The following is a 13,245-nucleotide window of genomic DNA, read 5'->3' as shown; positions in this document are numbered from 1 at the left end:
AATTTGGGGGAGTTGTTTCTCATTCTTCTATCTACTTGGCCCTCACCCTTGCGCTGTGCTTGGTTGCGTCACATAAAACCTCTGTTGCTTCATGCGATTTGACAAATGAAGCAGAAGAAGTCAGATGACATACAAACAAGGCTTAAATCACTTGAGCAAAGATGATGTTTGGACAGAATAGTAGGAAACATGTTGAAATAGGTGGTTATAAATTAAACCCGGGGCTTAGAGGAAAATGTACTCTACAGAATCCAGATTTAACCACACACACACAGATGCACACACAGATAGAAACAGGGATGAAGGGAGAGAGGGAGGGAGAGAGAGACTATGAAGGTAGAGAGGGTGGCAGCAGACCAACAGAGACGTGTGTCTGGGAAGAATAATGGGGTAGGAAAACGAATAAGGTACAATGATACATAGGTACGTACGTGAAATGCTATATAACGAAACCCATTGTTTTGTATGCTAACGAAAAACTATAAGAGATAGGTGTATCTGAATCCATTTGAATTTGTATTCTGAATCCACTTGCATCCTGCTGAACACAATGAGAGTATCGCAGGAGAGCTTATTCTAGATGGAAAATAGAGGGGACTCTGTAGTAGCTGGAGCAAACCTCTACTTTCCACAGAATCAGTATTTGGAATTCCAAATCTTTCACCATGGAGTTCACTTTATTTAACCTTTTGAAAAGAAGGTGCAGGGGTCAGGGAGTCACCTTCAAAGTCAGGAGCATTTGCACAGTCTTAGAGCATTGAGAGGCACAGACCAATGCTGGCAGAAGGGGGATCTTGGGATTGATTGACAAGAACAGTCATGTCCATGTCCTGATTGAGAAAAGCAAGCCAGAGAAAATGGCCCTGAGTCCCGCTGTCACACAAGTCCTTGAGGCCATGGAGCTACACCAGTTTTACTCTTGTAATGTTTCATTTTTTTTCTGAATTTTCCTCGAGTGTTAGAGCCCATTAATTGCTTCCTTACAGCAGCTGCTTGTGATTTAGGAACGATCGCGGGCACGCACGGTCTGTTGTTTGGGGCCCAAACAGACATCATAAAAGACCTTGTACTTACAGTCTCACCACAGAAAAATGCCCAGGAAATAATAAGTGTAACAATTAGTTTTCAACCAAGTAGGGCTGGTTTGGATATTTTACATTTTGGGTTCTGTCCACCCCCTTCTGCTTGGCTTTCATCTTCGATGTGAAATGAAAGGTGTGAAGTTGAAAGCTGCAAATCCACTTATTGCCATAATTCCCATCCCAGGCTGTGTGGGGCTGGGTGATGCCATAACCACAGCTCTCCTGCCATGGAGTTGGCTTCTCAGATCTCCATCCTTCCATGCCGCTGCATTGAACTCCAAGAATTTTATTGTGTTTTTGTCTCACACGTACACCCATTTCAGCTTGGCAAGAATTAATTGGTTGACTGAGCAGCTCTGGGGCCTGGAGTCCAGCTTTAGTTATTAAAGGAATGGGGCCGCAAGTTTAGTTTTAGAGACATCCCCCAAATTATATACATATACATACATATCCTAACAAAATAAAATTTTATACATGAATTCAAGGTTTTTATATACAAAAGAAAACAGGTTCTCATTTTATTTATGGGGGAATTGGTGCTAAGTCCATTAAACGTGTTACTCAGAAGCTGATATATAGAAATAACTACATCTGATTAGCTAGGGTTCCCAGTTCTCAAAGAAAGCACTAAGACCTCAGGTTCTCAATTGTCAATGTTATTTGCAGCGTCCTTTTTTGTAGTTTCAGAAATGTACTAAAAACTTCAAGTGTAGCCGGGCAGTGGTGGCGCACGCCTTTAATCCCAGCACTCAGGAGGCAGAGGCAGGCGGATCTCTGTGAGTTGGAGGTCAGCCTGGCCTACAAGAGCTACTTTCCAGGGCAAGCTCCAAAACTTCAGAGAAACTCTGTCTTGAAAAACAACAACAAAAACAAATAACAAAAAAATACCTTGCAAGTGTGTGGTTTAGGTATGTATCTCACTTTCTGAAGGCCACTATGTGTGTGTGTGGAGACAGAAGTCTCCAGTCAGTACAGTTGAGGCACCATCTCAATACCACACTCCTGTCTCTTTCTCCGCTGGGAAACTGTAAGCATCAATAAAGCATTGTTGCAAGAACTCTTGAGCCCACAGAGAGACTTAGATCAGCCATCTGGTTCACTGGGGCTGTGCTGTCCCATAAGGGAACCCCTGGAGTAGAAGGCTGGCATCTTCCCCTTCAAAGATAGGTATTAAAATACAGGAACCTAATGCAGTTTGCAACTTAAGAAGTAGAGGAAGAGAAATGTAACGAAGACATACTATATCCAGATATTAACATACAAGATGGGTAATATTTTGATCATGGCATAGTGTGACCACCATGTGCTGAAGATTACAGATCGGGCACTATACAGAGATTGTCATGCCACGACCAATACTATCGATTCATGTGTGTGCCTTTCTTTCCTCTCTTCTCCTCATATCTTTTTCTTCCCCTCCCATCTCCTCTCTTCCTTTCCCTCCCTCTCCCCTCTCCTCCTCTAACCTCATCTCCTCCCTTCTCCCCTCTCCTCTTCTTTCCTCTCTTTTCTTCGTTCTCTGTGCCCCTTCCACACTGCCATTTCCAATCAGGCCAATCAATCCTCTAGATCTAAAGTGCAACCCCAAGTCCGGATTTAAACTACATAGGATTCACTTGACCTTGGAACAGCTCTTCACCTGAGCTGAACTAACTTAGGCCAATGTTTTTCTACAAATTCACTTAAATTTTAACTTTTCCAATAATGTCAGACTTCTTTAAACATGTGAAGAGTCCATAAAGGCCCCTCAGGTCCAGGCAATCATCCATTCTTGTCTGTCCAATTTCAGAAATGTCCCCCAAGTCTACCATTTTTCATGGAGCCTCGCTGCCTCCCCTTGTCTCATAACTTCCTTACCACTCACTGGGACCAAGAGAACAACTCTCCACTGCTAACATCCCCCACTCTGAGTCCCTCAGAGCAGACACACCCTACTGTACCTCCCTGAAGCTGCTGACAGGCTCTGGTCCAGACACCAGAGTGTGGCCAACCAGCCTTCTGCAAAGCCCTCTTTCCTGCTATTCCTGTTTCCACTCCCAGGTCCACATCTGTTCTTCTCAAGTGAGGGCCATCTTTCTGGGATAGCGTGGTGTCCTCTCAACCTTCCACACGTTCTGTCTTCCTCTCTTGCCTTTGCACGCCCTGCCTCCCCCTTTATATCTGGCCAACCTCAGAGAGCCAATTACAGTGCTCCCTTTTGACCCCACCTCTTCTGCTTTCTCTCTTCCCATCATCCTATACGACACTAGGTTCATCTCGCTGACTTCAGTCATACTAACCTGCCCCCCTACAAATGCAGAGAGCACTGACCAGCTGACAGCAACAAACACTTAGAGAATGGAGCCTGTTTGCTCTCATAGTTCTACAGTAATGAAAAGATTAATCAGAAAGAGTCGTGTTATCTTGCAAGACTGAAAAATCAAGGGACAAAGGTCACCAGGCCCCTCTTCTGTGGTGACTGCCTGCCTGGGAGTCCTGGGACATGCTCCTTTCCCTTCCAACAGAGTTTAATTTTGTTTCCATGGTTATTAAACTGTTCCTGTTTTAAAGTAAGCGAAGTTTACAGTTCAAACTAATAAAGGGCTCCTGTTGGGACACTCGGCCCCATGACACACTCCTCTCTCTCAGCCTCGTCTCACTCACTTTAAAACAAATTGAAATGTCATCAGATATTGTCTGAAGCTCTTCCACCAGGCCTCTCTTTGCTTTTAGTTTGGTGTTTATGGAAATAGGCAATAAGATATGCTAAAACTCCAGTTATTTGGGTAGAAACAGACTTGGGGTCACAAAATCGAGCTGAGACAAACAGAAAGGTGATGACTATAGATTATGATTTTAATGCTTTTTGAGCAGGGACTAGTTTGCCATGCCTGTCATTGGCTTCTATCAACTGATCCTTTCTTTGGTAATAAGTCAGCTACATTCTAACAATACGTTAAAGCAGCGGTTCTCAATCTGTGGGTTGCAACCCCTGTGGGGGTCACATGTCAGATATCCCGCATACCAGCTATTTACATTCCTATGCATAGCAAAATTACAGCTATCATGTAACAATGAAATAATTTTATGGTTGGGGTCACACAGCATGAGGAACTGTATTAAAGGGTCGCAGCAGTAGGAAGGCCAAGAACCAACATACTGAAGAGTGTTCCCGCCTGACTGTAATGACAGACATAATCTTTATTAGCATCTTTCAGTATTTCTGTCACTGAGCCTGATTATGCAAAGCTATTTAGAAATGATAGTTCTATTTATGAGTGGGATGTATGCAACATTCCAGACAGGTTACAGACCTGTCCCCAAAAGCCTTACCCAAAGCTGTGACCCACAGCCAGTCCACACGTTTCTTTTACATTGACCTTAGCTTTGTTTTAGCAGCAAATGTGACTTTGGATTAATTACCTTATAGTCATTGATAGTGTACTATATTTTGTTAAGGGTAGTATAATTGGAACAGCAAAATGCTATTTACGAAGACTCTCAAGTTAGGGCTAAAGAGATAGCTCAGTGGTTAAGCTCATTGTCTGCTCTTGCAAAGGATCCAGGCTCAGTTCCTAGCACCCACACGGCTAATCATAACTGTCCATAATGTGAACACCAAGCATACATGGTATGTACATACATGCAGGAAAACACTCATACACATAAAATAAAAATTCTTTTAACAAATCTTCATAAATGAAATGATTAGAGCCATTAACTTGTATTGCTGCTTGTCTTTTAGTTAGCGCTAATAAGGGTTTTAAAAACCAGTTTTAGAGATCAGACAAAAATGAGTCCATGACCCAAAATGAACTGTAAAGGTTAAATATCAGAGAAACTCCTTGTGCTGTGGTATTTTGACTTGAAAAAGCAGCCTGGCTCCTGAAGTTATAAACATGGCTCTCTGTCATAGCCCTCCTGGTTCATCAGATTGAGCCCATCTTCTCAGTGAAGAGGCCCAACTCAGAAAGAACAGGATTTCAGTCCTAGTAGAAGAAAGCATCCTCTGTCACCCCTGAGCACAGGAGGGAGCGTGTCCTGACTAGCCACCACAGCTGTGTGTAGAGGGTGACCTTGACTTTGTTGCTGTCTTGAGCTTGGCAGGTGCAGGGCACCATGCTCTCTGCTCAGAAACATGGCTGGGGAACAGCAGAATTTGCTGCTCAGGTTTTTGATGAAGCCATGGATTGGGCATCCTACACGGGGCACTCTGGCTCTAGTCAATACATGTGGATTTGACAATGACCATTGGTTTTCTAGAAGATTCATTTTTGCTCCCCATTCATTGTGGGCGCATTTTAAACAAGCTTCAACATCAGTTATGCCACACATAACCAAATCGCGTGCCTTTAGAGGGGCCAGCCTCTGAGGTCTCACTAGGGAGTCAGACAAAACTGTGAAGAGGGGAACCTTTGAGAGGCGAGGGGAGAGGCTGGGTAAGGGTCCACAGTAAGAGCTGATTTGAAGGTCTCTGGGTTTCTAGAAGTCATTGTTACTTAACCTTAATGAAGTCAGAAATACACTACTTAGGGGACGGGGATTTAGATCAGGTCAGTGGTCAAGCATTTTTCTAGCAATCACAAGGCCCTGGGTTCGGTCCTCAGCACTGAAAAGAAAGAGAAAAAGGAATAGGAAGGAATGAAGGAATGAAGGAAGGAAGGAAGGAAGGAAGGAAGGAAGGAAGGAAGGAAGGAAGGAAGGAAGGAAGGAGACAGAGAGGAAGAAAGAAAAAGAAAGATACTATTTAGCTTTGTTGGAGGTAGACACCACATTTTCCTAGATTGGCCTCTTCTACCATATCCTTTAACCATGTCTTAGAACAGTGATAAACTTTAAATAGACTTTCAACAAATGCACGTTTAAAATATAGCTTGTTAAAATGCTACTTTAATAAAAACTGGATTCACCACTGCCTCGCTTCAACTTTGGTAGTGACTTCTCCTGGTTCCTCTTTCCCTTAGCTCTACAAAGCAAATACTCAACCTTTACAACATTAGTATCTGTGTTTTTTTTAATATATATAAATATCCTTAGCTTTGGTGTTTCTCATTTCCTCACTGCTTTATTTACTGAAAATATCAATAGGTATGTTAAACATTCACTGAAAATGCTAAAATATAATTCTCCTAGCTTCCCCATAATCATTGAAAAAGTTATCTGGAGGATAAAGAGAAATGGATTTTATGAAGGTAATTGCATTATCTGAGCCTTCTCTCCTGCAACTTTCTCTGCCTTTTATGGTCTTTTTTCCTCATTTAGAACCTACAACCTTAGGGCTGGTGTTTGTGGCCGTGGGATGTGCAGTGGGGGCCATTTCAGAAATCGCATGCTGAGAGCAGGCACCAGACAAATGGGCAATTCTGAGAATCAAGTTCCATGTCTCTGTTCCATGGTCTTGGTATTTAAAGTCATGCAGAATGAATTAAAATCCTGGACAGCTCATTTCGAAGAGGCCCCACATAGGAAAGATCTGAGTTGCATTTTTGGCCTCTCTAAAAGGATTATCATAATTCTTCATTGCATTGGGGGGGGGAGATTAAATGTAACAACAACTCACAGTTCCTTGTTGATGAGAAAATATGCAAAATACGAGCCACGATTCTGTTGCTGTCGCTTTCAGGATAACCTCACAGATCTCACCAGAAAGGCGTGTTACCTACACAACCCAGATAGCCACATGGTATAGAAAATCAGTTCCAGTGAATTGGAGTGCAAATATGAAACAGACAATGATAAAGCTGTTGCTTTAGAATAAGCAGACGGATCTCTTTGTGATGCGGGAATGCAAAGCGGAACACAAAGATAACAGTGAAGAAAGCAGGGCTTCAGTGCCACCCCTCTGTGGCTGACACTTATTAGAAGGTGACATTTTTGTTGGAGCAGGAGTCCTGTGTTCCTACCAGTAGTGATAGAGCCCCTTCTGATAGATGTAGCATGACTAACAAAAACTCAGAGAGAGAGATTGGGGTTCAACCTGAAGACCAAAAAAGCAAAGCAGCCAACCACTGGCTCTTTCCTCTACCTCAGTCTGAAAATGGCGATCCTGCCTCCAGGAATCTCAGAATGAAACTGTGTCTGGGAGCCGTCTCCTCCCATCTTATATTCTTCTCTCATGCTGGGATTAAAGGCCTGCACCACTATTGCCTGGTTTCTATGGCAATTAGTGTGTTTACTGGGATTAATGGTATGTGTCACTACTAGTCTGGTCTGTAAGGCTGATCAGTGGGGCTGTTTTACACTCTGATCTTCAGGCAAGCCTTATTTGTTAAAATACAAGTGAAATATCACTATAGATAGACCCCTTGCCTATTTCCTGTCCAGGCTTGTTCATGTTCTGGCCCCACTATAAATGGAATTAGTAGAGATAATTATGAGACAGACATTCTAATTCCTTGGGCTGTGTTAAACCACAAAACATGACTTTATTATCAAGAATTAGAATAGACAGCATAATTGATGCCTCTAGAAAGAATATTTCTTACTAGAAGAATAGGCAGGCTCTCACCAAGAAGAAATTCCTCCGAGAAAATATTATGTACACATGTGGTCACCTGATTTATGAGAAAGGTAACACGGTACCACAACGGGGAAAAGATGCCATTTGCTGTTAACAGTATTCAGTTAACTTGATAACCACCGGGGGACGAAAACCATCCTGACTTCACCTCCCGTAAAACCAGTTCTCAGTGAAGTCACACTCAAATATGAAAGATGCAATAATAAACCTTTTCGCTTGTAGAATAAACAGACGGACTTCCTCTGGCTGTGCAATAGCTACAGATTTCTTTAGTTGACTGCATGTGTCACAATAAAGGGAAAAAATGGTATATTGACTTTTATTAAAATTAGTAGTATCTGTTCATTGAAGATACCCCACTAGGGACTTGAGATGTAGCTTGTAATGGAGCATTTGCATAGATTCCCAAGGCCCTGAGTTCAAGTACCAGCACTACCACCTTCTAAACAAAGAACATCTCAATAGAATGTAAAATCAGAATATAGCATGCAAATATATATTTCTAGTAAACACAGATCGCAAAAAATTCAGAATATGTAAAGATTTCTAAATCTTTATATATGTATATATGTGGCATATAATATATAATACATTCTAACAGATCGGTAGAATAATTTAGTGAAGCAAAGGCAAAAGCTGATAATTTTTTATGAGAAGAATGTAAAATATTGAATAGGTATATTTAAAAAGTGCTCAGTTTATCACTAGGGAACTATAAAATAAAGTTAAATTATTATACCCTACAAGAACAAGTAAGATGAAAAGGAGAAAGTTTCAAGCATTGGAGATGATCTGGAACATAGGAAACCACTAGGGAGTGTCTCCGGAAGTAAAAGTGAACGTACTCTTTAACCTTCCTTAGATACACACTCAACAGAACTGCACACTGGTGTCTCACCAAAACCCTGACATTAGGGTATCCCTAGCAGCAATTTACAATAGCCAAGACTCTAGCAACTCCTAGAATCAAATTACTGTCCGCAGCAGGATGGACAAATACGTCATATATAGAATTTTATAAAGCAGTAAGAACAAGTCTACGGCTACACACACAATTATAGATGACCTTCACAGGTTTTGAACAAAACAGTCCAGGCACATGCTGTATGGTTTCCTTTAGGTACAGAATGAAGGCAGCTGGATTCTACTAGCAGAACCAAGAGAGGCTATTGGTGTAGGCTGTTGGCAAAGGCAGGTCAGAGCAGGCGTTCCTGCCTTGCCAGTGTAGCTCGCGTATACTGAGCATGTCACAGCTTCTTTGGCACACTTGATCCATATGATGTATATGTATTACATGCATACACATCTACTGTTTTCTTTTTCTAATTATATTACAATTATAATTTAGAAACCAAATTTGAGAAACCTCTTGACAACTGTGGCTGTCTGCATTTCACATAAATCTTTCAATTGACCAGGTAAATTTACTCAAGTTCTTTTAAAGCTAATATTTTCTTTTTTCTTTTTTCTCCCCAGGGCCCCCCTGGTCCAAAAGGCGATAAGGTGAGAAAATGTATTAATGAAATTAATTTACTGGAAATTGATATTGGCGTGGTCTATGGTGTGTGTCTAGACTTTTTTTTTATTAAGCATCATGTATGGATTGTAGATAAAACTGTCATCTCGTTTTGTTGTTCTGCAGGGAGAACAAGGCGATCAGGGGCCTCGGGTAAGTGATGCACTTGTTGTCCGGGGTGGGAAGTGATTTTCTAGCTCACAGCATCCTAACTATCCTTCCCCTTTGTGTAGTGCATGATTTAGTAACAGCTGAAAAACTCGACAAACCACCCATAAGCAAGAAGTATCTTCCTAATGAATATGTGGATCTTGCGCATTATCATAGCTTGATTCCAAATACAACATTCTACAGTTAATGAGCCTCCCGGAGCCATCAACAGCCACCTTTCCTGCGACTGTTGGGGTCTTCAGATGTGCACACATTGGTTTGCAGCATAAAGGCCATGTGGTGTTCTCTTGAATTTGGCATTTCCCTCTGATGAAACTTCTCGTGCTATTGCATAACTGCGTTCTAGCATAGACAAAAAAATATTATCGCATTTTACGTATTTATTCTCCCTTGTAAGTTTGAATAGTGCTTGTCTGGATTCCTTGTTTTTTTCCAGATTTGTAAGGCAGATAAAAGGTGTAACACAATTTAGCACTGTGGGCGGAGGGCCGTTTCTTCTCCACTCAAATGTGGCCCCTTCGACCATCATAACCAGTGGCAAATGCTTTGTTGTTGCCTTGGTAGTGCCAAGTCCTTGGGTTCACATCTGTGCCTCATTACTTGAATGTTCAGACATACTGTTCCAATGATGTAGTGGCTCTGTTCAGACATACCTCTCAATTTTCTCATGTCACTACGCACAAAAGCGAGTATTTGGTTGAAGAGAGAATTTTTTTTTTTACAGTGGAAACATACATTTAAAATATTCAGGTTGAAAACAGAAACTATGGAGGTGTCTCTGTAAAATATACTGCGTTTGGTTAATTATTGAATTTATGAATACTGCAGAGCATATTATTTTCAAAATACACAGTTGATGCAGATGGGAAAGGTTTGTGCCTTCATTTTGCCTCATGCTCTGTAAAGCTGGGTAAAGGTGCTTGGATTTGCTTTCCTTCCTATTCTTCAGCTGCTTCGAGCTGAAACAGTGACGCCTCCCAGCAGGCGGGTCTTTCATGACAGTTATCCTGTTGATATCTGCCTCCAAGCTAAAAAACCTCATCAGTGGTCCATCACTGAGCATCACAGTATCTACTGTCATGAGTGGGGATGGAATGGAACCCGTAGCCTCTAATGATGAGATGAGAGCCCCTTGATCTGTGGGTGGTGATATTTCACGCGGCTGGTCTCCCTGCATTGAGTATCACGTCTTTCTACACCCACTATCAGAATCCCTCCGCTTGGCCTCTCCAGGTCCGAGGGAAAGTCCCCATTCTGAGAACTGTTCCTTTGGCAGGGGAAGTGCTGGGGCGGTTCACAGCCTAGCTGTCATCAGTCAGGGCTCCGTCTTCTTTCCCAGAAAGGTGTGTTGGCTTTCATCGTTACTAAAAGTGATGATTGATTAGAAAGCGAGGCCAAATTTCCAAGGTGAAACCTGACACCACCTGAAATCCACGTGGTTTCGTGTTGCATTACAAACAGAGTCTTGGACTAGGAGCTGAGAAAGTTTGGCCAAAGTTCACGAACTACTTTGACAAACCCAGACAGCCTCTCGTACAGACTTCAGCCAGTTTTCACACTGGCTGGAGCCAAGTTTCACACAATTCAGGCGCCATTTAGCGTTTCGGGTGGAAAATGGCAAGAACGGGTCTTGTTTTCTCGCAGCGTGCTAAGTGGCGCATGCGAAGACAATGGGGACCCAAGCTTAGCTCATCTTCTCTTAAGAGCGCTACCTGAAGATCAAACAGGTCATTTAAAGAGTTCTAGAATTGTGTACACAGCCCATTGTAGTCATATCTGATGAGCTTACTAATCAGGAAATATATCATATAAAAAGGAGTAAAGGAATAACCCCTACTCTCATAGAAAAGTAAAACAAAACTGGAGAAGTCTTCAATTGTAATGAAAATTGATTGTCGTGTCTTCTGTGTAGGCATAGTATTCCAGCTGATGTTTATTGGAGAATCTCTTATTTACTTTGAGCCCAACATAGTGTGTAGCTAACTCATGATGACTATAATTTTATTTTGTGTAAATAATATAGATGTCTGTATTTGCCCATTTTGTTTTATCACAGATGTAGATTCCTATGTTGTTCCATTTGTTTCAGATGATTTATTTCTTTGCATAATTTCCACACTGACCCTCCACTGTGATTTGTATTCTTTATCGGGTAGCTTTACATGACGGTAGCCACAGTGTTTTTCTGAAATATGAAATCCCTCCTGGCTCCGTTTCTCCAAATAGCAAAGCAATATAGTAAGCCACAAGGTGTGGATGGAAGCAGGAGGGATAAGAACATATAGAAACTAAGAAGGCAACACTGCTCTTGAAGTCTTGAGCATACATCAAGGCACATAGACCAAGCATTGCCGTATCCACAGCACTCTGCTGAATGCCATGGAGACCATGAATGGATCCACTTCTTTCTCCTCACCCCTACCCAGCACGCCAAATTCGAGCTACTGCTATCTCACACAATCTCCCAATTTATCTTGTTTCCACTCTTGACCCTGATGCATTTTCTGCCAAACAGCCAGAGAGATCGTTTTTCCTTTGTAAATCAGGTCATGGTAGTCTTGGCATAAGGCCTTGGAGTTAAGTGCACACTGCTGTGTTGGCTCCTTTGGACCCTTAAGGTTGCCCTTTGCCACCTCGTCTCACCCTGTTCTTTTTTGCCCACCAACTTCAGGCCACAACTTTCTGTGTGTTCCCAGACCTCTACACCGCCCTCACACACCGCTCAATGATGTTTGCAGTTACCCTTTCTTCTGAGTGTCTTGTCCTCAGCTCCTATTGGCTGAGATCGCATCACAGACATCACGGTCAAAGGAAAACGTCCCTCACTTCCCATTCAAAGCTTGATCCTTACTTACTTGCTTGATGGCTATAAAGTTTGTCCTTTTCCCCCTGCAGCACAGAAGGAAGACTTGGTCTGTCATAGAATAGTAAGGACTTGATACATCTTTGCTAGGTTTTGCCACCTCCAAGAAGTATAGGCTCTCAGAGGTCCCACTAAGAACACTGTGGTTGTATATCTACCCCTTACGTGGTTACCCAAAGAGAAACTGGGGAAGTGAAAATCCTTCCATGTCCAGTGTCACTGGGCAGCCTTGACTACACAGCAAGTTCAAGACCAGCCTAGGGTGCCTCAGAAACTGCCTCAAGCAAACACTAGCCACTTTGGTTGAGGTCAGTTGAGGTCATTTGAGCTCTGGCTTGGCCTCTCTTTTTAAAGTAATCAAAATTAAGCAAAATATTACACCTTCCAGGGAGTGAAAATACTATAAAAATTATACACATGGAAAACAAAAGAATTCATTTAAAGAACAGCGACATTTCATTTGCTAAGAGCATGTTAAAGATTGAAAAGTATCAGACTGGTTTATTTTCGTTAAAGCTATATTTTGTGGAAGTTGAATGTAGCCTGCATGGCAACAAAACATCACTGAAGGTTTCTGCATCCCTAGACTGTTGGGTGTCAGTAGTGAAAGAAACTAAGAACTGAGAGAGCAAACAGACAGGAAAGTTCTGCCCATCACCCAAGGCAAGCCCATAAGAATCCAGGCTGTAAAGAGGTTGTCTGTTCCTGATGGAGAGGTCTGCAGAAGTTGAGACGCTCTGCTTGGGATAACAGGTGTATCTGGAGGGAAAGGGTCACCTGGGGCACACCGGTCAGAAGTCGGACAGTGAGGTGTTACACTGGTGAGTGGAGGAGACACGAAAGTATGCACCACACCAAAGCACACGGCCGTGGGACCTGAAGTGTGTGACTTATTCTTATCATAGAGATCTAGAAGGCAGTTGATGGTGTTGATTACATAACTCCACGGTGTTGCTATGAAAGTCTCTGCGGATCTTATTCCTCTCTCGTAGGTATGTAAGAATGCCCATTCATGTCTCTCTGCCACCTCTGCTTTCGTATTAGCACAGAGGATAAAGCCTGCATCAGGAAAACAAACTCTCTTCCATAATCTCATAGACATCTGCTTGTGTCT

The 13,245-nt window shown here is 42.3% G+C and overlaps 1 protein-coding gene across 1 annotated transcript in view; it reads left to right on the top strand.

The window, feature by feature from the left end:
- Nucleotides 1-13,245, top strand: part of Col25a1 (collagen type XXV alpha 1 chain) — a 392,115-nt gene that overhangs the window by 226,390 nt on the left and 152,480 nt on the right. Inside the window, exons 6-7 of the mRNA XM_075981333.1 lie at nucleotides 9,058-9,084; nucleotides 9,224-9,250. Coding sequence (XP_075837448.1) covers nucleotides 9,058-9,084; nucleotides 9,224-9,250 — 54 coding nt within the window. The remainder of the gene's footprint in view (nucleotides 1-9,057; nucleotides 9,085-9,223; nucleotides 9,251-13,245) is intronic.

This window comes from Microtus pennsylvanicus, chromosome 7, assembly GCF_037038515.1.
Source record: "Microtus pennsylvanicus isolate mMicPen1 chromosome 7, mMicPen1.hap1, whole genome shotgun sequence".
NCBI classification, from domain to species: domain Eukaryota; kingdom Metazoa; phylum Chordata; class Mammalia; order Rodentia; family Cricetidae; genus Microtus; species Microtus pennsylvanicus.
This window is presented reverse-complemented; position numbering and strand designations above follow the sequence as displayed.